The 24243-nt window shown below is 45.1% G+C and overlaps 1 protein-coding gene across 1 annotated transcript in view; it reads left to right on the top strand.

Annotated features, from left to right (window-relative positions):
* The window catches only part of lrp2b (low density lipoprotein receptor-related protein 2b), a gene marked incomplete at both ends in the record, with an annotated part of 75901 nt that overhangs the window by 34511 nt on the left and 17147 nt on the right, over window positions 1-24243 (top strand). Inside the window, 29 exons of the mRNA XM_084078221.1 lie at window positions 2651-2879; window positions 3166-3343; window positions 3825-3953; window positions 4247-4413; window positions 4664-4807; window positions 6203-6312; window positions 6616-6793; window positions 7123-7336; window positions 7962-8201; window positions 8548-8739; window positions 9015-9484; window positions 10047-10500; window positions 12015-12180; window positions 12726-12884; window positions 12999-13288; window positions 13456-13659; window positions 14096-14338; window positions 14537-14662; window positions 14810-14929; window positions 16427-16558; window positions 17085-17286; window positions 17910-18205; window positions 18550-19060; window positions 19780-19935; window positions 20268-20438; window positions 20892-21115; window positions 22683-22860; window positions 22981-23177; window positions 23374-23619. Coding sequence (XP_083934347.1) covers window positions 2651-2879; window positions 3166-3343; window positions 3825-3953; window positions 4247-4413; window positions 4664-4807; window positions 6203-6312; window positions 6616-6793; window positions 7123-7336; window positions 7962-8201; window positions 8548-8739; window positions 9015-9484; window positions 10047-10500; window positions 12015-12180; window positions 12726-12884; window positions 12999-13288; window positions 13456-13659; window positions 14096-14338; window positions 14537-14662; window positions 14810-14929; window positions 16427-16558; window positions 17085-17286; window positions 17910-18205; window positions 18550-19060; window positions 19780-19935; window positions 20268-20438; window positions 20892-21115; window positions 22683-22860; window positions 22981-23177; window positions 23374-23619 — 6326 coding nt within the window. The remainder of the gene's footprint in view (window positions 1-2650; window positions 2880-3165; window positions 3344-3824; window positions 3954-4246; window positions 4414-4663; window positions 4808-6202; window positions 6313-6615; window positions 6794-7122; window positions 7337-7961; window positions 8202-8547; window positions 8740-9014; window positions 9485-10046; window positions 10501-12014; window positions 12181-12725; window positions 12885-12998; window positions 13289-13455; window positions 13660-14095; window positions 14339-14536; window positions 14663-14809; window positions 14930-16426; window positions 16559-17084; window positions 17287-17909; window positions 18206-18549; window positions 19061-19779; window positions 19936-20267; window positions 20439-20891; window positions 21116-22682; window positions 22861-22980; window positions 23178-23373; window positions 23620-24243) is intronic.

The following is a 24243-nucleotide window of genomic DNA, read 5'->3' as shown; positions in this document are numbered from 1 at the left end:
GAGGGCACCAGTATTTCCAAGATCAGTAAGGTCTGAGAGGGCTTTCTCTACTGTCTGGATTAGGTCTACCACTCTCCTTGGCTGGTTTCCTTTCACAGGTGGGATTTTCTCCAGCTCTTCAATGATTTCCACAGCAATGGTCGACTTATTTCCATACCTGTTTTCAAGCACTCTGAATATGTCTTCAGCTGCGTTGTAGGTCGACAGTCTGAGGTCTCTGGCCATCTTCTCATCCATACTGTCAAGGAGCTGGACCTTTTTGACCTCTTTCGAACCAGTCGGCTCTCCCTGCCTTTGCAGGCTCTCCCAGTCTTTCTTCCAGCGGTGGAAATCTCTTTTGCAGCCACTAAAGGTGGGCAGTTTAGTTGGCTTCATTTTCACAAGCGGCATAAAATGTGCGGTTGGTTCTGTCTTCACAGCTGCTGGAGCCTGCCTTTCCACCGTCCGCGCTCTGGCAAACTCAGCTTTTCTAGCTTCGAGATCATTGCTGGCCCTTTTCAGGTCTCTGATATTCTTCCTGAAGTCACTGCCTCCCACTGTGGGGATCCATGGCTCCCAGTCTGACAAAGTTTTAGATGCCTGTTTGATTAGTCTCTCTATTAAAAGTAGATAGACTTCAAAGTTTTCACAGTTAATGCTTTCCACTGGTATTGTGAATGCATATGCACATGCCTTGTCAGCTTCTCTGAATGCAGCGTCCATCTCATCTTGTCCGTACTTGGTCCAGATGTTGGTTTGGACAAGCCTTTTTACTTCATCCAACCTTTTCTCACAGTCGCTGGTGACCTTCTCAAGGTATTCTTCCTGATCTTCATCAAGCTCTGCCACTTCATCCTCCTTTGCCTTGGCTTCAACCTCTGCTAGTAGCCCAGACCTGAAATCATCATTAGCTTCAATGACCCTCCGTGCATCAGCAGATAGATTTGCATATTCTTCTCTGAGCTCTAACTCATTTAAACTGTCTGCTTTCCTGCTGAGGTAGTTGGCCTGCCTGGTGAAGCAGCTTTTTGCGACAGTCCTCTCCATCTTTAACTGATCCATTGTTTTGACAAGAGCATCCTCCGCCATCTTTGATCAGTGAGAGGTTTTCCTTCCTTTTCAGGTTGTTTGTTTCTTTATCCTGGAAGTTGAGTATTGACTTTCACAGGTTTCTTCGTTGTTTCCGCAACACTTTTCATCAGCTCCCTTTGCTAGACTTTCTGAAGCCTTTTATCTTCTTGTCCTGTTGCTGGGCTGTTGGTTTACAACTGTCAAGTTCGTCACAGTTCAGCTCCAAACCCAATACAAGGACACAACTCAGTCTTCAACTCAATCAACTTCTTTATTTTTCCAACTCTTATCTTTCACTTTTGTTGGTTTCTTTTTGTTGATTGGTCAATCATAGTCAGTCAGACAGACAGACAGGTTGTAAACCTTAAAGACAGAAAGAAACAAGGTTTAACAACATTGCCATTTTACAACAAAATGAGGGTGTTTTTTAAATAACTTAGGGTTAGGGTTTCAAACATTAAATGTTTTAAAACAATAAATGTCCCAAAACAATAAATGCCTCAAAACAATTATGCTCCAAAACAATAAATGCTTTAACACAATAAATGCCTTAAAACAATAAATGCTTTAAAACAATTAAATGCCTTAAAACAATAAATGCTTTAAAACAATTACAGCCCTTAGGCAAACAAAAGTGTCTTTAACCAATCAATGCCTTAAAACAAGTTATTTCAAGTAAATTATTTTAAACATTTTAAATGAATTAAACATTTAAAATGAATAAACCATTTTAAGTCCTTTAAATGGAATAAAGACACATTTTAGGAAATAGCAGACCCACAAACTTGTAGATCGGCTATTTTTCACTTAGCATTTTAAGCATGGCAAATTCATGAATTCCAATTACTCAAATAAACCATAACATGGCAAATTCATGAATGTTCTACATTTTAGTAGTTTTAAATCATAAACAGAATTAACCTTTTTAACTTTGTATTATTTTGCATTTCACACTTTTCTTTCCAAACACATAAGGAGGACAATGCTACTTAATGTGTGTGCAATGCTGCAATGAGTTCCTTAATTTAAACTTAGCCAGTTAACCATGAACACATTATAAGCCACATTTCAAACACATAAGCAGTTGCAAAACAAAGTCAATAAACAGTTCACCAACCATTGGCATCTTTGGGCTGAACTTCTTCTAGAACTTGGAGTTCCTTCTCTCCTCTTTGAAGTGTGTTTGTATACTGACTGAGCACCTCCATTCCTTTTCAGGTGTTTCTGATCAGGTAATGAGCGGCCATTTTGCTGTTGTATTCTGGGAAATGTAGTGTGGAGCAGGGCAGTAGCAGAGCAGGGGTGTAGTTCAGTTCTGACTATACCTGGGCCAGTAGGAAGAGGATTTGCCCTAGGCTCTCACCACTAAGTCAAAGCTCCCTTTCTGAGTCTTGACTTGACAATGACACAGATGCTTTGTGTGTGTGTGTGTGTGTGTGTGTGTGTGTGTGTGGTGTGTGTGTGTGTGTGTGTGTGTGTGTGTGTGTGTGTGTGTGTGTGTGTGTGTGTCAGCATCAGAACTCCAGGGATGCTACAGTATAGTGCAGGACCAATTTACACTGTCAGTAAAAAATCTTTCATTCTGTCATTCTTCTCTCAGCACCAACTTGATGTTTTGGTCCGACTGGGGTCAGAACCCTAGAATTGAGCAAGCCGGCATGGATGGAACCGCGAGGCGGGTTATCGTCAGCACCAAACTGTACTGGCCCAACGGTCTGGCCCTGGATTACACCACTCGCAGGGTGTACTTTGCAGACGCCTACCTTAAGTACATTGACTACTGCGACTACGACGGCGGTAACCGCCAGCAAGTCATAGCGAGTGATATGGTAAGTTGCTTTATTCTATTTTCATTTGTGTAAGTTCAATTAATTGTAGTTTATCCACTTTCAACCTGGCATCCCTATTTTTGGCATGTCATTGTAGATAAAAAATGTCAAATTTGCAAAATTGCATATCTACAAGCTCACGGCACGTTGTGAGCTTGAAGATCAGCAATTTGCCATGTGACACGCACAACAAGGTATAAAAAATTACTTAATTAAGTGCTTATTACCTTTAAAAAGCTGAAACCAGCGTTCAGCAAGTGTTCTGTATTTGATGACCTCCCTCCAGGTTCTCCAGCACCCCCATGGCATGACCATCTTTGAGGACCACGTCTACTGGTCAGAGCGCTACACCAGCAAGGTGATGAGGACCAACAAGTTCCACGGCGGCAACATCACCACCCTGATGAACAGTGTCTACCAGCCCATGGGTGTTGTCATGGACCACCCCATCAAACAACCAGCAGGTGCCTACCAACACAACAACAACAACAACAACACATACAGTCTAATAGCAGCATGGTTCCCTGTCCAATCTTTTGCTATCCATAGTTAAATGCCGTCTGAGTACAACGACGCTCTGTATCGTGTGTGTGTGTGTGTGTGTGTGTGTGTGTGTGTGTGTGTGTGTGTGTGTGTGTGTGTGTGTGTGTGTGTGTGTGTGTGTGTGTGTGTGTGTGTGTGTGTGTGTGTGTGTGTGTGTGTGTGTGTGTGTGTGTGTGTGTGTGTGTATGTAATATTTTAAATTCTTCTTTTCAAATTATTGTGACAAATATGGAACAACTTTTTTTAACAACACAAATCTTCTCTTATGGGGGTCCCAGACACAACATATTCTCAGATGGTGCCAAATACATTTAGCAATTTGGGGGTCCTTGACATGAAAATGTTTGACCCCTGGAGTGTGGAGACCCCCTGAATTTGACCCTGTACTCTCTGTGTGTGCAGCTTTCAACCCATGCCAGGAACACCTGTGCACTCAGCTGTGTCTGCTGTCGGTCCTCAGACCCAGGTATTACACCTGCCACTGCCAGTCTGGATGGAAGCTGGATGCTGACAAGCGTACTTGTATCAAAGGTACTTAGAATAGCTTCATTAAACAGTTGCAGAGGTACCTTTTACAGTGCAATTTACAGTATACTGGTGGTGCTGAGGTTATCTCCAACACTGGACTCTTTTAAGGCTGCCTTGAAAATACACCTATTCTCTCAGGCTTATGGCTAATAGTTTTTCATTGTTTATGATTGTTGTGTTGATTGTTCATTTTGTTTTTTCAAAATAAATATCCTTGACATGGACTGCATAAAAGTAAACACTCTCAGAGTTATATTAACACAGGATTGTATCTATTCTATTCTATTGTGTATCAGACAACAGCCCATTCCTCATGGTGGTGAGGGAGTCAGCGATCTTTGGCATTCCTCTGGACCCTGCTGACCCGTCCAACAACGCCATGTTCCCTGTGTCCGGCATCTCCCAGGGACAGGACATGGACTTTGATGACCTGGAGCAGTACGTCTACTGGGTGCAGAGCACAGTGAGTAGTGACTAGTTTAACCACTTAGACCCTCTATAGATAGTAAAACCTACTTTTTTCACTGCACTTTTTTCACCAAATCTCACAATTAATGTGAGCTTGTAGATTGGCTATTATTGGCTAATGTGGTTAATACACAATTTATAATAATGATAATTTAATAATTCATGGAGTATTTATTTTGATATATTTTAATTTAAATGTATATTTTGTCACATCTGAGTCTGTACTTGTTTGCATCTTCAACCAGGGATCTATATGGAGGGTAAAAACCAGTGGGACCAATCGAACCCAGTTTGCTCCAGCTGCTATCATTGGTTCACCTTCTGGTTTGGCTTTTGATTGGATAAGCCGCATGATGTATTACACCAATCCCACCAACAAAGCTATAGAGGTAAAAAAAAAAATATATATATATATATATCTAACTATATAAATGGCGACCGACTTCCGCACCCTCGGTGAGGACACCCCACAGCTCTGTTATCGAATAAACAACGCACCGCCAGACCACATGTCGCCAACTGACTCGCCACGGCGGCCGCGCTGAATTTACGCGTCGCGTAGGGGACATCTCATTGCTCACTACACCTTTTCCACCGCGCAACATAATTAATTCTACTCACCAAATGTCGGACAAAACGGAAGGTGAATCACTTTCGTACCGTTTACCGTGCACACCACCGACACCGAACGCCGACGGGTTTCGCCGAAACAACACAAGCGGCCGCCATTGCACTCTGCCCATCTCCTCCACAACACCACACACGCAGCTCCTTTGCTTCAACCCCCCCCCCCCCTTCTTACGTACCTCCTTTGTTCCACCCAGGCCGTTACTTTCACTTCACTCATGTCTCGATCACAATATGTCCGTCCTTCACGTGCCATGTTCATCCCAAACACACAAACAAACAGCGACGGCCACAGCACAGCACGTTGCCCAGGCTAATGTGGTAAACAAACCGTTCTAGGTTCATGACACCAAAGGACTCGACAGTGATGTCATCATTATGCAACCCGGAAGTACAAATACCAAGGATACGTCAGTGATGTCAGTCGGGTTGCCAGGCATGCCAGGTTCTCTAAAAACAAGCGCCAGAAACAAGCAACCACCTTCATGACAAAAAAAAAAACACCGTAGGGGTCCGCAATGTTCCAGGGGTGTCCCCGCGCGTCCCAACACTCCACAGGGGGTCAGTGGACCAGCAGGGGGTCCGCGGACCCCCTGTGGACCCCCTGAAACATAAAAACATATTATTTCTTCTAATTTTTTCCTTTTTCAAAAAAACTTTTCCACAGTTTTACTCCGGCGATTTGGGTCCCCCAATATACACGCGGCCACGCTGGGCCCCGTGCGCGGCTGGGGTTGAGGGGGGCGTAGCCCCCCGAAACTCTAGTATATATATATATACAGTGTATATAATGGCCCATGTATAGTAACACTAGACTAATCTGAGCACTACTAGAGTGACCTAGATTGAACGTTTTTTCCTTTGAAGTTTCATGCTTCAGTTAGGCGATGATTGAGCTAAATGGCTAAGACCTGAAGTTTCTTCCTATTGTACTGTAAAAACAAGGACATAGTCTGGGAAGAGCCTGACCCATTCTAGCATAATATGTCTATTCCTCAGAATCTTTCATCAGGATATAATGTTTTATTGTGTTTTCTAAGTATTTTTTTTCTGTTATCCAGTCCAGCTGAATTTGCTTGTCATCTCAGGTTGCTTTATAGTCGGTTAATGTGAACAAAATTACTTCAAACTAACCGATCAAACTAATGTAAACACAGGTGATCCGTGTAGATGGAGACCAGCACTACAGGAAAACCCTCATCACCAACACAGGCAAACCAGAGGGAGCCGGACAGCCTATTGGAATAGCACTGGACCCAGCCAGAGGGTAAAACGAATAAGCCTCAGTGTTCATTTAACTCTAAAAATGTAGAAATGGAACTTAATGGCATTTGGTGAAATTGGTACATTCTCAGATATAAAGCTTCAAATCCATAAGTTTTAAGTCCTACCCATGATTTTAACACAAGTCTCCCATGTGGGAGACCAAACATCTGCCACTCATCCAAGAGACAATCAGTGCTGATATTGTCCGAATGAGCACCTCCAACCACTGCAGATGTGCTAGTTATATTTGTATTTCTCTCTTCATTAAAATAAGTGACAACACTCCCTTCCCTGGCCTTCACAGGAAGTTGTTCTGGACAGATAAGGGGACGGACAGTGGGGTTCCTCCCAAGGTTGCCAGCTCGGACATGGATGGAGGCAACCTGAAGACTCTCTACACAAGCAACCTGGCCAACATAGGATTTATCACTGCTGACATCTCCACCAGCAAACTATACTGGACTGTGGCTAGCACTGGGGTGGTGAGTGTACATGCTAGATCCAAGGAGCATGTACTGTATGCCTGTTATCGGATGCATGCTGCCATACAGTATGTGTGCACATACATACATGCATACATGCATACATACAGAAGAGATTTTGTGCATGAACAAAAGCACATACATTTAAGTGTATTTTAAGTATAGGGTGAAATTAGCTGCTTGTTTGTGAAATAGAGTTTGAAGCAGATCTTAATGTTAATGTCACACCAGGCAGATGTCAAGAATACAAAAGCCAAATAGATATTATTCTGAAAATATGAAATGAACACTCAAGAGTTTACACTACAGTATCCCATTGTTCATTTCAGATTGAGTGCGGTACAATGGACGGTGTGAGCCGCGTGACAATCGTCAGTGGCCTGTCCCGCCCCTGGGGCCTGACGGTCTACCAGAGCCACCTCTACTACACCGACCAGGACTATGAGGTCATCGAGAGGGTGGACAAGGATACCGGCGCCAACATGGTCATTATGAGGAGTGGCATGTCAGGTCTGCGCTCCCTCAAAGTCCACGCCCGAGATGGTGAGTGGTCTCGCTGGGTTTATGGTACTGACACATACCCTTTTGTCATTGTGATTTGTTTTTTAGGTATCGTTGCTGACACTCGTATCCAGCAAAATGCCACAGGCATTCTCTACAATTAGTGCAAGAGACTATTGCCTGATTTATACTTGGTTATGCGTCGTGTCTCGCACCGGAAATCGCTCACAACGTGTCGAGCTGCTATGCGTTGTGAGCTTTAAGAAGTACTTCCTACACCTTTCCTCCTATCCAGAATTCAGGAACTGCAGAAGTGGTATGAATTTCATAGTTTTTCAGTTGATCGTCCAGTCCTGATGCCGCTGATAGATTGATTGATTGATTGAATTATTTGACAAAATCGCATATACAATTGAATACAGGTGCATACGACGGTCAAAAGGATAGACATAAGAGCTGTGGTAGTTTTCAGGAAAGAACGCGTGGTTTGGGGAAAACATAAAAAAGAAAAAAATAGTTGCATACAGTCTGATATACTGTCAGTATATCAGATTAGATTATATAAAACACGATATATTCGATGGATAAGCCTGAATAATGCTACAATTGGGGCCTGTTGGGGTATCAATCAAGCTTCACCTTCCCTGTATATTCTCCACCCATGTAGACTCTGCAGGGACCACCAACGCCTGTAGCTCCAACAATGGCGGCTGTCCCCACCTGTGCCTCCCCAGGCCGGGGAACCAGAAGACGTGTGCCTGCACCACAGGGTTCGTGGCCTCTCAGGACGGCGCCCGGTGTGAGCAGTACGAGTCTTTCGCCATCGTCTCCTCCTCCGCGCTCATCAGAGGTTTCCACATCAACAGCTCCGACCACTCCGAGGCCATGCCACCCATCAGTGGATATAGTATGTTGGTTTTTAAAGCTGCAATCCATCAATTCATTTGTTTAATGAATATTTGTTTTATTTTAACCGATCTGTATGGTAGAGCAGTCGTTTGGTATATGCACTAGTGACTAGACCACACTGGACCTCCATATAGTACGATTTTTATCTTGAGGACCCCAATCTATGCTATAAAATCCTTTATTACCGTATTAACTCTGAGACTGTACAAATGGATTGGTTCCATTTGTACAGTCTCAGCTGCAGTGGTTAGAACTTCAGTGTGTCTGATATCATCAGTTCACTTAACTCACTTAATGTTAACCACAACTCGGGGTCTGACGCATAAAACGCTTCCCTTTCCAAGGTTCCTCCTACTCCATCAAGGACAGGATAGACCTACATATTGAGTCTGGCTTCATATACTGGACGGACAACAGCAGCTCCAGCACCTATAAGGGCATCTTCAGGGCCAAGACGGATGGAGCCCTTTTCAGCAGTGTTGCTAAAGGCGTAAGCATAGGACGCATCCAGGGCATCGCCGTGGACTGGATCGCAGGTAGAGAAATGCTGTGTCTGTCCATCTCCCTCCCTCCCTCCCTTATTAATCCCTCTTACACTTATAGTACATGTATATGCAACCTTCCCTTATTAAAGACAAAACTAAAGAGGATCATGTATTCTGTGTTCTAAACATTGCATCTTTTGTATCTTCTTCACTGTGAAAATAAAATAGCTAATCTAAACTATGATCTAATCTTCTGCCTCCTTAAACTAAACTACTACCGCTATGATCTTCCTTGGTTTTCCTCCTTTCTCCACTGACTCTCTTAGGTAACCTGTATTTCACCAACTTAATGACCCAGACCCTCCTGGAGGTGCTCGCCATCAACACCACTTACCGAAAGGTCCTCCTCAAGTCCTCCCTGGATCGCCCCCGCGACCTGGCCGTCAGCCCCAAGCTCCGCTACCTCTTCTGGACCGACGGCGGCCAGGCACCCAAGATCGAGCGGGCGCTGCTGGATGGCACCAACCGCACTGTGCTGGCATCAGAGAGCCTGGCGTCGCCGCGCGGCCTGACGGTCGATTACACCAATGACTTCCTGTACTGGACGGACGACGCGCTGGACATGATCTCCCGCATGGCGGCGGACGGCACGCAGAGGCAGATCGTCCGGTACGGGAGCAGGTATCCGTCTCCGACGGGAATGGCCATATTTGGGAACCTCATGGTGTGGGTCGACAACAAGCTGGGGAAGCTGTTCCAGGCCAGTAAGGAGCCAGGCAATACTGACCCACCAGAGGTGAGACCGAGATCCCAGATTACTTATTTTTAATATGTACAGTGGACAGAGTCCAGGTTTCAACTCAATTACTTTTTTGAAGCTCTACTGTATGTGGTAAGCTGATTTGTGTTTGTGTTTTTTATTTGATTAAATAAATAGCCGACCGTCATTTCACCATAGAAAAGGTAGAATTAATTTGTCTTTCCCTCTTTGCCCTCGCCACACTGAGCAGGTGTATTTTAATCACTGCAGTGATGGTCTGTCATAGTAATAAAATACATGACAGTTGCAATCCGATTTTCTTCAAAACTCCCCTCAATCAGTTATATCTAAGTCACAGTGCAAAGTCAAAGTTCAGCATTATGCTTACATGTGTGATGTGGGTGTAGCATCTCTCAGTGTGCTTTTGTAGTTTATTTATTTGTTTCATTGTTTTTCTTTTCGTATCCATGTTTGATCATGCAAAATAACGTAACCAACATACTAACACAGTACAGTGGATCCCCAGTTGAGTTGTAGATGCTTGGACAAGCTTGGACCACTTCAACTAAAAAGGCTCTTCACTGTTGAATGTTACCAGATAATCCGTGAGGGCATCAAAGGACTGTTGGATGTGGCCGTCTTCGACCCGCACGTCCAGCCTCTAGCTGCCCATCAGGTGGGCTTCAACCCCTGCCATGAGGACAACGGACGCTGCACACAGTTCTGCTTCGCCATGCCCGAGCAGGAGAAACCCACGTGCGGCTGTGCCCACGGCTCGCTCCTCAGTAACGGGGTGTCATGCGGCTATGGCCAGGAAGAGTATCTGGTCTTCACCACAGACTACACGATCAACAGCATGAGGCTGGACCCAGACGACCACAGCCTCCCGTACCCGACTCTCAACCTGGGATTTGGCTACGGCGTGATGGCCATGGATTACGACTTCAAGGAGAAGCGTGTATTCTTCGCCCATTACGCTGGCTATGGCAGGAGCATGATAGGCTACGCCACCACCACGTCCATGACCAGCCCACCTGTTATCATTGTGGGAGGTAACACTGTGACATTACTGAGCCCGCAGCAATGTGTGGCAGGGTATTGTATGTGTATTGTGTGTGTGTGTGTGTGTGTGTGTGTGTGTGTGTGTGTGTGTGTGTGTGTGTGTGTGTGTGTGTGTGTGTGTGTGTGTGTGTGTGTGTGTGTGTGTGTGTGTGTGTGTGTGTGCGTGCGTGCGTGCGTGCGTGCGTGCGTGCGTGCGTGTGTTACGCAATAGTGTGAACAATCAAATAAGCCAAAGGCTTTGGTTCTAATAAGTGACCACATTTGGGAGACCCCACACAAAACCACACAGTGAGGCAGGAAATCCAAAGTCAATGTTCTTTTATTTAACTTAACACTACACTAATAAAAGCAGAGCAGTGGAATATGGGGCAGGGCCATAGGAGGGGAATGCATCCATCCAATGTCCAATGGGCGGGGTGGGGGTCTTTCAGAGACGTCCAGTGTTAAAAGCCATTAAAAGAACTGTAAGAGTCAGAGTCATTAGTGCCACAGCCCAGTGCCAAGCATTAAAATCCAGATAAAATCAGAGTGACCTTCACTCGTGTCTAGTGCATCGGGGTTTACTTCCCTTTAGGGGGGTCTGGCTGGTTCCTTCCAGGTTCTCCTCCTCTGCCCTTGCTGGACGTCTCTGCGTCTCTGCATCATCAAAAACCACAAAAACAGGCAGGACCGAGTTTGAGGCTATACTGTAGCTTAGAAAATCAGGCTGAAGGTAAAAGGTGAAAACAGGTACTCACACATAGAAACATAACTTTAATAACTGGCAGAGACTGAGGGCAATGAGTCCAGCTTTACAGAGCTTTACAGTTGATGAGACAATGTAGCTATTTGTTGAAGGCAAGGTCAAACATTAACTGCTATAATACACTGGTGAAACAGGGACATGTACAGTGTGTGTAGTACTTCTGCTGACCACCAGATGGGACACTTTCTTAACAGTCTGTGTGGTTTGATACCACATGTTAAGTATGTCTGAAATGAAAGATACTAGCGTGTATGGACTCAAATGTATGTTAAAAATGGTATCCTGATGAGTATTAGAGTATGTAGCATTTAGTATGTGAATTTGGACACAGCCCATGACCGAGATCATTATGGCTGCCCCAAAGACATGATTAATCACTTTAGCTCTACTGTATATACTTCGTCATACAATAAAATAAAAACGAAAATAAAGGATCTAAAAGTTTGTAGATGTTCTATTTTCGATATTGTAGATTTTTTTTTTTTACCCAAAATAGGGACACCAGGTTGAAAGTGGTTAACCTTTGGGTCGGAAGGTCAGAATTACAAAATAATCCTACCTCAGGAAGGGAGAGATATAGAACATGAAATGTTGGTGGAGGCAGAGTTTGGAACTCCATGAAGGTTCTTATTGTGTCATATATAGTAGCCTGTGTGTTTCGTTTTGTCTCAGTCCTCTTTTGTCCCATTTATTTCACTGTCTCTTTTCCTGTTTTCTCACTATGTTTTTTATTGTCTGTCCTCTCCCACTCTACTGTAGATCTGGATGATCCAGAGGGGCTGGCCTATGACTGGGTCAACAAGCGTCTGTATTTCACCGACTACTACAGACAGAATATCCAGGCCATAGGAGTGGATGGAAAGAATCGCTCTGTTATTGCCAATGCCAATCGCCCCAGGGCCATCATTGTCGACCCCTGCTATGGGTAAAACCTTGTTGTCGATTGTCTTAACCTTTTATAAGACAATCAATTATGTGTTATTTACTTGTTTTCCTTTTTTTGGGGGGGGGGGGGGGGGCAATTACTGCTTTATAAATACAGTAGATGTTTTTAGATAGTAGAGTGAAGAGATACAGGAAGCTGAGGATAGAGGGGTGCCGCTGGGGGGGACCTCCGGCTGGTATTGAACCAAAGATGTTCCTCTCAGCGTCAGCGTACATTCACTCAGCGGTGTGCCCCCAGAATATGTATATCATTTGATTTCATCGATTCACGGACAGATATGCTAACATGGACCGAGTCTACATCATAACCACTTGAGCAGTCATTAAGAGCTACAAATCAAAAACAAATCAACACAATCAGTGCATTATTACACCATTGAACGTAGATATGGTCATGTACATAAGGATTTTCATTCTTTGACATTCTTTGATATGTTTTTGTCAATCTTAACATGAAGGCATGAGCATTGTACTGTAGATGTGTTGTCAGCTGAGCTGTCCTCCTCTTGTCCTGGATGTCTTCAGGTACATGTACTGGACTGACTGGGGCAGTCCTGCTAAGATTGAGAGAGCCACGCTGGGGGGAAACTACCGGACCGCCATCATTAACACTAGCCTGTCCCAACCCAACGGCCTGTCGCTGGACTATGAGGAGAGGATGCTGTACTGGGCTGATGCCTCACTGTATGTACAGTAGTGCAATTCTCAAGTTCATGCTGTAATTTAACAAAGAACCCGTTAATGTAAAGTTACCCAAATGATCTCCCATCCATCACATCCTGCCTCTGCCTCCCCCAGAGACAAGATCGAGCGCTCCTCACTGACGGGTGAGAACCGGCAGGTGATCGTGCACGGGGCCCAGTACCCGTACGCCATGACCGTCTTCCAGCAGGACATCTTCTGGACCGACTGGACCACCCGCTCCATCTACAGGGCCGGCAAGGACGACGGCTCGGGCTTCGCAGTGATAGCCCAGGACCTGCAGTACCGTCCCAATGACATCCACGTCTTTGCAGGATCCAAGCAGGAGAGCTGCTCCAGTCCCTGTCAGCAGTTCAATGGAGGCTGCAGCCATGTCTGCGTACCCGGTGAGGGCAGTGATTATTCACCATAGCCTTTGAGCAAGGCATCATATAACCTCAAATATGACTTACATGTCAGGAAATGTCTGTAATTAGCTAATAACTCAACTAATAAGCCATTGTACTTTTTTTTTTTCATTTCTCTCAATTCAATGTCTCTCTCTCCACCACAGGTCCTTCAGGCGCAGAGTGCCAGTGCCCCCAGCAGGGGAACTGGTACCTGGCCAACAACGGCAGGGACTGCGTCCAAGACACCGGGAAGCGCTGCCAGCCGGAGCAGTTCACCTGTCTGGATGGAGGGTGCATCTCAGCCCGCTGGAAGTGTGACGGATACGATGACTGTCAGGACAACTCGGATGAGCTGGAGAGAGTCTGTGGTGAGAGAGAGAGAGAGAGAAAGAAAGAAAGAATGAATAAAGAGATATTAACCCATGAAGACCTGAAGCCAATTCTACAAATGTCTTCTAAATCCCAACAATCTTCTGAAAAAAGTATGTTCCTATATGAGTGGTGCTCAAACTTTTTCATGTCAAGGACCCCCACAATTATATGTATTTGGCCGCCGACCCCCATCTCAAAATATTTTGTTCCAGGGACCCCCAGAAGCAAAGATTTGAGTTAAACATTTTCGCTTTAAAATAATATGTATTCAAAGATTTGCACACATTTTCACGATTTTTGAATAGCCAAAGTGTAAAATAATGCTTTTTAGCTCATATCAAAAAGGTTTTAATGGGTTAACAAAGTTAAACCTTTTTGCTGTTGGTTTCACTGAGAGAAATCTGACCGTCTCTCTCTCTCCCTCTGTCTCAGCCTTCCACACCTGCACATCCATAGACTTCACCTGTGACAACGGGCGGTGTGTGCCGCTGCACTACGTGTGTGACTACACCAACGACTGTGGAGACAACAGCGATGAACACGGCTGCCCCTTCCCCACCTGTAACCCCGCCACCGAGTTCACATGCGCCAGCGGACGCTGCATCAGCGCTTCCTTCGTCTGCGACGGCTTCAACGACTGCCGGGACAATGGCACCTCCGATGAGATCAACTGCCGTGAGTACTGACTGACTGACTGACTGACTAACTGACTGACTGACTGACTGACTGACTGACTGACTGACTGATTGAATGCTTGATTGACTGCCAAGGACCTGCCATTCATGTATTCATTCTAATGGATGATTATCAAGGTATATTTAAAAACATCTGTCCAGAAGATTTGCTGACCTTACCCACGTCTCTCTTCTCCAGCTGACAGGACGTGTCCATCAGGGCAGATTAAGTGTGACAACACCAACATCTGCATCTACTCTGACAACCTGTGTGATGGCAACAATAACTGTGGTGACAACAGTGATGAGAACCCGCTCTTCTGCGGTGAGTTGTTATTCTGGATCTAAAATCTTCAGGTTCAGCATTTGCTTACTTTACCTGCTGTGAACTAAATAAGATAATAGATAACGTTTTTGAGGATATACTGTGTGTGTGTGTGTGTGTGCACGCTCATCAACATCAATGTTACAGCGGGGCGTACATGTTCCCCGGACCAGTTCCGTTGCGATGGTGGGAAGTGTATCCCTGCCTCCTGGGTGTGTGACTCCATCAGTGACTGCGCTGACGACACCGACGAGCCTCTCACATGTGGTATGATTACTACATTTGATATTCTTCATGTTTAATTATTATGCAATGAGATAAAGAAAATGGAAAAAGTAGTAGGTAGGTCTCCAAGAAAGTGTTTTATTGCTCCAATGTACTTACAAGGACTAGAGACGGATAAAAGGCCTTTATCAAAACATGGGCACTAGTCCAGTGCAGCGGTTCCCAACCACTTCTATATCAGGGCCCACTTGAAAATCTTGAAAGCATTCACAGACCCACCCATCTGACCACTCGAGTCAATGGAGCAAGGATCGGGCTGAAACCTTGCCCAAATCTTGCCCCCAAAGTCATAGATATGTCCTAGACCACTGAAGTCACATGCTGGCCACATGAAGGTTGAGATCAAGTCACACACTAAACCCATGTGGATCCCAAGATCAACATGATTTGAAAAAAATTAAACTGCTCACTGTCACTGCTGGTGTTGTCTGGCTGAACTAGGAGTGCCTTGTATTGCTTCATTGTTTTTATATTCTGTTTTGGTGAAGATTTTGGTGAGTCGATGGTCTTTCCTCCAGCGCCACCCTTAGGCCAAATAGTCCACTTGCAGACAATATATCTCAAAATGTAAGGGCCGGATTACCATGATACTTACCCCAACGTTCATTGATAAAGCAGTGAGATAAAAAAAGATTAAAAAAAAAACACTTTATGTAACAACACTTTCACAACTCTTCAAACTGGGACAAAGCATGGGAGTGATACCTGCAGCGAACAGTGAAGGTGCACCACGTGAACATGGCTCATGCTCTTTTACCACTCTGCTGCCTTCTAGTGTCTATTGAGGAACTGCATGACGTGGTTGGTGTCAAAAGACACTGGCCAAGATGAACGTCTGATGATTACTGTATGCACAAAAAGGCGTATAAAACATGACCAGCACATGTTACAACATGTTAGATAGTTGATTCAACAGTAAGACGCTGGGGGTTATTGCTTTACCTGGGACTACTACTAACCGTCCACCTAGCATCCATGAGTGAGTGACTGCATGACTAAGTAAATGACAATTTGTGACTGCCTCAAAATGTTGGCAGCCTTTAGTGCCATGGGGAAAACTAACTGGGGAGTGGACCTACGTGTATGTGTTGCAGCTAAATAGTGTTTCATCAGGGTGGTTGTGAAAAGTTATTTTGCAGTTCACCCCTGGTCTTGGACCAAGGTTGTACTTGGAACACCCCTGCTGGGCTAACCTGGTTTTAAGAAGTAAGAAGAAGGCAATAAATGTGGAACTTTGCTTGGGTGCCAAAGGGGAGACAGAGAATCTGTGATAGTGTGATAGGATGATTGGCTTGATTTGTCCTCGTACCATGGGACAGGCTAGTCTTGGTAAGCTTTGGCCCAGGGTAATGGAGAGGAGAGCTAAATGAATGCTTCATATATTCCCAGAGAAAAAGCTTGTTTTCCATAGTATATGCCCATAATACAAATCTAATGATATCATCTGGACTTTACAATGATTTCTCTGCCTCCTTCCAGAGGACCAGATCAAGACTTGCAGTCCCACCCAGTTCACCTGTACCAATGGAAACTGCATCCCCCAGTCACTGGTCTGTGATGGTAACAATGACTGCTGGGACAGCAGCGATGAGGCCCCTGAACTCCAGTGTGGTAAGATAGCACTGTGTAGATTATGTTGTTTGAATGTTATGATCAGTGGTGGACAAAGTACTCAACCCCAGTACTTGAGACAAAGTATAGATACTCCTGGTCAAATATTACTCAACTACAAGTGAATGTTGCTCAGTCAAATTTAGATTCTAAATTACGTGCTTTAAAAAAATACTTACAAAGTACATTTAAGCTCACAACGTCTCACACCGCGATGCGTTGTGAGCCTGTAGATTGGCTGTTTTCACTATATTTGAACAATTAATTGGTGGTTCAGTGGTTTTTGTAAGTTTGGGTCCCTTACTAGAAATGTCAAATGTCAAAAGTACAATATTTGTCCTTGAAATGTAGTGAAGTGAAACTTCAAAGCGGAAAAGTCGTAAAAAAAAAAAATATTCAAGTAAAGTAGAGATACTCAAAACATTTACTTTGTTACTGTCCACCACTGGTTACGATACTGTGTGGTGGTAATTATCCACATCCCTCTATCCTCTCCTCCCCGCCCCTTATCGATCCCTCCTCACAGGCCAACGTACATGCAGTCCCAACCAGTTCACCTGTCCCACGTGGCACCCAGGACACCCGCGCTGTGTGTCCCTGAGCTTTGTGTGCGATGGGGAGAAGGACTGTGCCAACGCAGCTGATGAGCTGCAGAACTGCCCCAACCGTACCTGTCACATGAACGAGTTCACCTGTGCCAACGGCCTTTGCATCTACATCCCCTACCAGTAATTGGTTGTGTGTGCCTGTGTGTGTGCATGTGCATTTACTTTGTCAGATCTACCATATCATGCACTTGAATCAATTACTTTTGCTTTTTACGGCATGGCTGTAGGCTTAGAAGAATAGCCTAGAACAGGGTTTGTCTGTATGTACTGTATATCCATTCATGTACTGTATGTCACAGTAACCTATCACAGCTCATATTTGCATAACGTTACAAAACAGAAGCACGTCAGACCTTGAAAGCCTGCCCTGAAATGTGTCAAAGTGAAAGTTGAAGCGTAGTTGAAAATCCAACACCAACATCAACATTGTTCCTGTGAAGCACTTTTGTTGTTATTGGTGGAGTATGTACAGTAAGATCAATATTTCCATTTGGCCAAATGAGGCATAGGCTGTCACCGCACTAGGACATGTACACAAGCAGCTAGCCAGCTGGCTTCGGGACTGAACACCGCATTGTGATTTGTCATTTGTGCAGCTTCATTCACAAACTGCACACATAATAACTTACTATTATCAATGACTAATGATTGGACGGGGAAGCCATGCCGTTATTAGGCTCTACTGTACATTCAAACTTGTTTGCTTGAATATTCAAGAAAATGTTTTTACCACCTCTCTCCAGCTGCGACCGCGTCAATGACTGTGGGGATGGCAGTGATGAGGTGGGCTGCACTTATGACACGTGTGCAAGCTACCAGTTCACCTGTGGCAACGGAGCCTGCATCACATCCGCGTTTATCTGCGACGGGGACAATGACTGCCTGGACGGCTCGGATGAGGTGGAGAGCCTGTGCACCACGCCCCAGCCTACCTGCGGCCCGCAGGAGTACTTGTGCAAGTCAGGCCAGTGCATTGACACCAACAAGGTGTGCAATGGACAAAAGGACTGCCAGGACAACAGCGATGAGAAGGGATGTGGTAAGGCTGGCAGTCAGGGCAGAGATATATGAAACAAATGGAATGTTTAAAGCTGCAATCCAGAACTTTTTTAGTGAATAAAACGTTATTTTGATCATCTGTAGAAATGTCAGCACTTGCTCTGGGATCCAGGGTATAGGACAGGAATCTTTTGGCTTGCAGCTTTAATTTCAAAATTCCCTAATCTATTGTAGCTATTGAAGGGTCTCTTCTCTTCTCTTCTCTTCTCTTCTCTTCTCTTCTCTTCTCTTCTCTTCTCTTCTCTTCTCTTCTCTTCTCTTCTCTTCTCTTCTCTTCTCTTCTCTTCTCTTCTCTTCTCTTCTCTTCTCTTCCCATCCATCCAGGTATCAATGAATGCAGGAACCCATCAGTCCACCAGTGCGCCCAGAACTGCACAGACACCCTCACCGGCTACTTCTGCTCCTGCCAGGAAGGTTACCGGCTGATGCCGGACGGCAAGGCCTGCGAGGACTTGAACGAGTGCCGTGACACGCCCGCCGTCTGCAGCCAGATCTGCGAGAACGCGGTGGGCTCGTTCCACTGCAAGTGCGCCCCGGGCTACGTGCGCGAGCCGGACGGTCGCACCTGTCGCCAGAACAGCGGCATCGCCCCGTACCTACTGTACAGCAATAGCTACTACATCAGGAATATGAGCACGGACGGCTCGCAGCTCAGCGTGGTCCTCCAGGGCCTCTCCAACGTGGTGTCGCTGGACTTTGACCACTACGAGAAGAGGCTCTACTGGCTGGACGCCGGCATGGGTAGGATGGAGAGGATGCGGTTTGACGGGAGCGACAGGGAGACGCTGGCGGAGGGCGGAAGTGCAGAGGGTATAGCGGTGGACTGGGTGGGCAGGTGAGTACAAGGACAGAAAACATATTTTCGGGCTTGTCTGCCTTTTATTGATAGTATACGGTAGAGTGAGAAACAGGGAGAGAAAGACAGGGAGTGATATGCAGCAAAGGTCATCGGGCTCTGGAATCAAACCTGCGATTCGCATTAGATTGCCTGTGTTATGCGCTTTAACCACTAGGCCAGCGGCGCCCCAGGCTTAAAGGAGTAGTTCACCCAAAAAAATACTTTTTTATCAATTACACACCCCATGAAGCACTGAATTCATGGAGATTTTTTTGTTTTTGTCGCATTCCTAAGCCAATCATTTGATTACAGGCAGAAAGATACTAATTTATCCGATAGGAGACTCAAAGGAGACTCTTTGAGTCACCGACCGTAAAGACCGCCCATTCCTAAAATTTGTGGCTTAGGAATGCAAAAAAAAAAAAATCTCCATGAATTCAATGCTTTATGGGGTGTGTAACTGATAGAATATGTTGGGTGTAATAAGTAATGTTTTGGGTGAACTACTCCTTTAAGGGATATTAGACATTCAAAATCTGACTGATAACAGATATAAGTGACAATAATTCTCCTTTACAGCGGTACGACAGAATTGTAGATTATGGGTGTCTTTCACCTATGTCAAATACATTTAAACCGAACACATGTGAAATGTAAACTAGCCCTGCAATGGTGTCATGGCGTGAGAGTGAAGTGTGTTGATGTGTCTGCTGCAGGAAGGTGTACTGGGTGGACAGTTACTACCGCTCAGTGCACGTGATGGAGCTGGACGGCCGCTACCAGAAGAAGCTGCTCTCTGGAGCCGTCCTCGCTGGTAACGTCACCTATGTCATCACACGGCCCTGTGCTGTGGCTGTCAACCCCAAATATGGGTACTGAAACACACACATGCACACACATGTACACACACACACACAGACAGACACACACACACACACACACACACACACACACACACACACACACACACACACACACACACACACACACACACACACACACCGAGAAGACAAATCTTTATCATCTTTATTTTATTTTATTTTTTTCTCTTTTTTTTCTTCACATGCACACTCACAAACGCATCAACGTACAGGAGCAAGTGCAAAAGTTGTACTTTTCTACATTGTACTATTTTACAATTTACCCTTTGTTTGTACTGTATGTGTCCTCTGCCCACTCCTCCTCACCTTTCAACTCAATCCAGGTGGCTGTACTGGACAGACTGGGGTGACAAAGCCTACATTGGCAGGGTTGGCATGGATGGCACCAACGCCAGTGCCATCATCACAGTCAAGCTAGAATGGCCTTATTCACTGACCATAGACTACACCACCAACAAGATCTTCTTCGCTGACTCCCACCTCAACTTCCTGGAGTGAGCATGCATGCTGGGGATTTCTTTCTAACATATCAGAGATGAAGCCCATTTCAATTGAGTTTCAGTAGCATGTAGTATTGAGACAATTATACAGCCAATTTCAAGTCTGTGTATCCAAATGTGCTGTTCATTCATAGCTGTTCTGTTAGTGTCCATAACTAACTAATTCTTTAGATTTTTACTGTTGAAGTTTTTCTTTCTTCTCTCAAACACATAAGATACATTGCAATCAAATGCAACTTTCCTTTAAAATGTTTGCTTTCTAATATACTTGTATATGTACATACACAGTATAATGTGTGAGAATGTGGTTGAAAATTTCTGCCGATTTACTATTATTAGCTTCCATGCCGCTGCAATATGTCAATTATGAAGCTGAACTCTTTTAGCTCACACTTTACATAAACAAAATGCCTAAATTGTCCTTTAAACTTAAACATAAACCTACAGCTTTGCAGACATGGACGGTCAGAACAGACATCGGGCCATTGCCGGGTCCCTCCCCCATGTCTACGCTGTCACCCTGTTCGAAGACTACGTCTACTGGACCGACTGGAACACGCACACCGTGGAGAGGGCCCACAAGTACACCGGTGCTGAGCGCATTGTCATGGGCAACAACACGCACCGGCCCCATGACATCCATGTCTATCACCCCTACAGGCAGCCTCGCAGTATGTATTAACCTTAGAAACTGTACTATCGTAGCCTTCATTGGCCTGCTTTGGCCTGGAATGGTTCAAAGCCACTCTCAATTATAGAGAGCTTGCAGCAAGGCTCTATGGATGTCGGCGATGTCGTTCAGAGATCTTGAAAACTACTGATTGCCATGGTATTAGCTGTGCACCCCAGACGATGGTCTTGATTGTGGTGACTCAATGACTTTATTCTGGCCCCAACATTAGGCCAAAAATGTTCATGCTCCCTGCAGAAAAAAGGATTTTACTGACCCCATGGCCTTTCTAGCAACACGCTTAAAGGGAGGGGTAGTTCACCCCCAAAATGACTTTTTTTCCTATCGATTAGTCACCCCACGGAGACCCCTTTGTGTCTCCTAACGGAACTGCTGCCTACCGGTCCGCTGGTCAAATTATTTGCTTAGGAATGCGACAAAAAAATAAAATATCCATGAATTCAAGTCTCCATGGGGTGACTAATCGATAGAAAACTAGAAAAAGTGCTCCTCGGAGCACAGGTCTCCGCCAGGTCACGTCGTTATTGTGGCCTCCTGGTGGCGCTATAATAGGACAAGGTGAAAAGGGTGGCATTTCTTCCTCTGCCTAGTGGGAATGAGCGTGCATTCATGATTTGAGGCATTTTGTTGCAAAAATGTGTTTTGCTAAATTAGACCTGCTGGTGGCGCTATAACAGGGCAATGTGAAAAGGGGGTCATTGCGTCCTTGGCCTAGTGGGAATGTGTGTGCAAATTTTCACGGAAATCACACGCTGCGTTCATGATTTGAGACATTTTGTTCAAAACGGACCAATCCTGCCAACTTTGGAAGCCAACCTTAGCCAATCAGGATGTAATATGAAATATCGGACAGATCCGTCTTGATCACATGACTATAGAGATACTGTGTACCGATTTGCGTGATATTTGGATAAAATCTGTAGGAGTAATATCCAAAAATGTGTTTTGCACAAATCGGCCTCCTGGTGGCGCTATAACAGGCCCATGTGAAAAATTTGGGGCAGAGGTTCTGCTGTGGCATCGAGGGAGTGTGTGTGTGCAGTTTCACAGCGACTGGGGCAACGGTGGCGGAGATTAGCTGGTAACAGACAGAAGGACGGACGGACACACACACACACACACACACGGACGGACGGAGGGTAAAACATACTCTCTCGCCATGCCTTCGGCCTGGCGGAGACAAAAAATGTTTTTTTGGATGAACTATCCCTTTAAGCCAAAAGGCACTTTGTACTGTAGCTTTTTTATAGTTAGGGAACTTTATTACATTTTTGCTGTTGTTTACAATACCTGTTAATCCTTCAGTCAATAGATGAATGATATCAACTTTTTTCTCAGCCCACTAATGATAACGTGGAGTGAGTATGCTTTGTCCGGTGAACATTTACACGAGTTTGATTTACTTGATCTTGTTGGAAAAATGTGTCATTCCAGGTTTAATTCGTTTGCAAGTCTTTGATCATGTCATGTCACGTTTGTTTTGATTAAATACCACAGTTCACAGAAGCAGTTACTATGTCATTTTGTTTTGTCCATTCATTTCGTAGGTGACAACCCCTGCTCCTCTCATCACCTGACCTGCAGTCACTTCTGTCTGATTGCACCTGGGGGGAGCAGTGCTACCTGTGAGTGTCCGGACCACTTTATCGGCCTGTCTGTGGGCTTCCGTATCCAGTGTGTGGCCGACTGTTCCAGCACCCAGTTCCGCTGTGGGGACAATGAGAAGTCAGTTTATTTCTTGATTCATCTTAGGATCTTGAGGATGAGAATTGAAAATAAACTTTCACACTTTTATAAAATTTCACACAAAAAATACAGATGTTATTGACTCTTGTCCCTCCACAGATGTGTTCCAATCTGGTGGAAGTGTGACGGCCAGTCCGACTGCGGTGACGGCTCAGACGAACCTCAGACCTGCCCGTCCCGCGTTTGTCCCATCGGCCAGTTCCAGTGTCTGGACGGAAACTGCACTTACCCTGGGTTCCTCTGTGATGGCCACTCAGACTGTGCTGATGGCTCAGATGAGGACGCTGCCCTCTGCAGTATGACACGCTCATTTTCAACATACCTCCTCCTATTCATTGTTTCATTGTACATCTTTTATTTTCTTATAGAACGACAAATTTGATGCCGTCATTTTTTTAAATACTTTTTTAGTGCAGAGAAAGTTTGCATGTCTTCACTCTCTACCCTTGGTTTCCTGTCTCTGTTATGAGTTCTGATCTGTCCCCCGTCCAGGTGACCACCGGTGTCAGGAGAACCAGTTCCAGTGTAAGAACAAGGAATGCATCCCAGTATCCTGGCACTGCGACGGTTACAGCGATTGCTCCGACGGCAGCGACGAGGACCCGGAGGGCTGCGCCCAGAAGACCTGCCAGCCAGGCCAGTTCCAGTGTGCCAACGGCCGCTGTGTGCCCGCCAGCTATGTGTGCGACGCCCAGGATGATTGCGGAGACAATTCTGACGAGCCATACGAAACTTGCAGTAAGTGGGACTTTGTGTTATGTTTTGTCTCTTATCCAGTTAGACCGGTCGTGCAATCTGCAAATGCACACACACACATACAGTATAATATGCCTCAGAGAGGCCAGAGCGCAGGATCACCACCTGGAGCAGTTTGATGCCTTGCTCAAGGGCACTTTGGCAGAGCTAATGGTTGCTTGTAGATGTAATACCGGTCGCAAGCACATACAGTAACTGGAATACACACACCTAGACCCAGAAGCTTTTAGGCGTCCCTCCCTACCTCTAGCAATGACTGAGTAGGAAGGAGTTCAGAACCTCCCTACCTCTAGCAATGACTGAGTAGGTAGGAGTTTAGAGCTTTGTCAACAGGACGGATTACTGGTTGACCTACAATACTTTAATTGCTGGACGGATTGAACCTATAACCTCCCTATAACCACGGGGCCTCCATGCCTATGAATTTAATGAACTCCTACTCATTATGAACAGCTAATGATATATTACAGAGATTGATGGGATTGTCAATACCCAGCGCACAGTGGCGCTGATGGCTTAATGAAGCATTGGATTCCTGCAGTTTTATGTGGATGTATAATCAATACACGCAGCGGCGTGATGAATCAGCGTGAATTAATGAATTCG

The sequence above is a fragment of the Gymnoscopelus microlampas genome (genome assembly GCF_963454915.1).
Source record: "Gymnoscopelus microlampas genome assembly, chromosome: 14".
Classification (NCBI taxonomy): domain Eukaryota; kingdom Metazoa; phylum Chordata; class Actinopteri; order Myctophiformes; family Myctophidae; genus Gymnoscopelus; species Gymnoscopelus microlampas.
The sequence above is the reverse complement of the archived record's forward strand: the minus strand, read 5'-3'. Positions and strand labels throughout refer to the sequence as shown.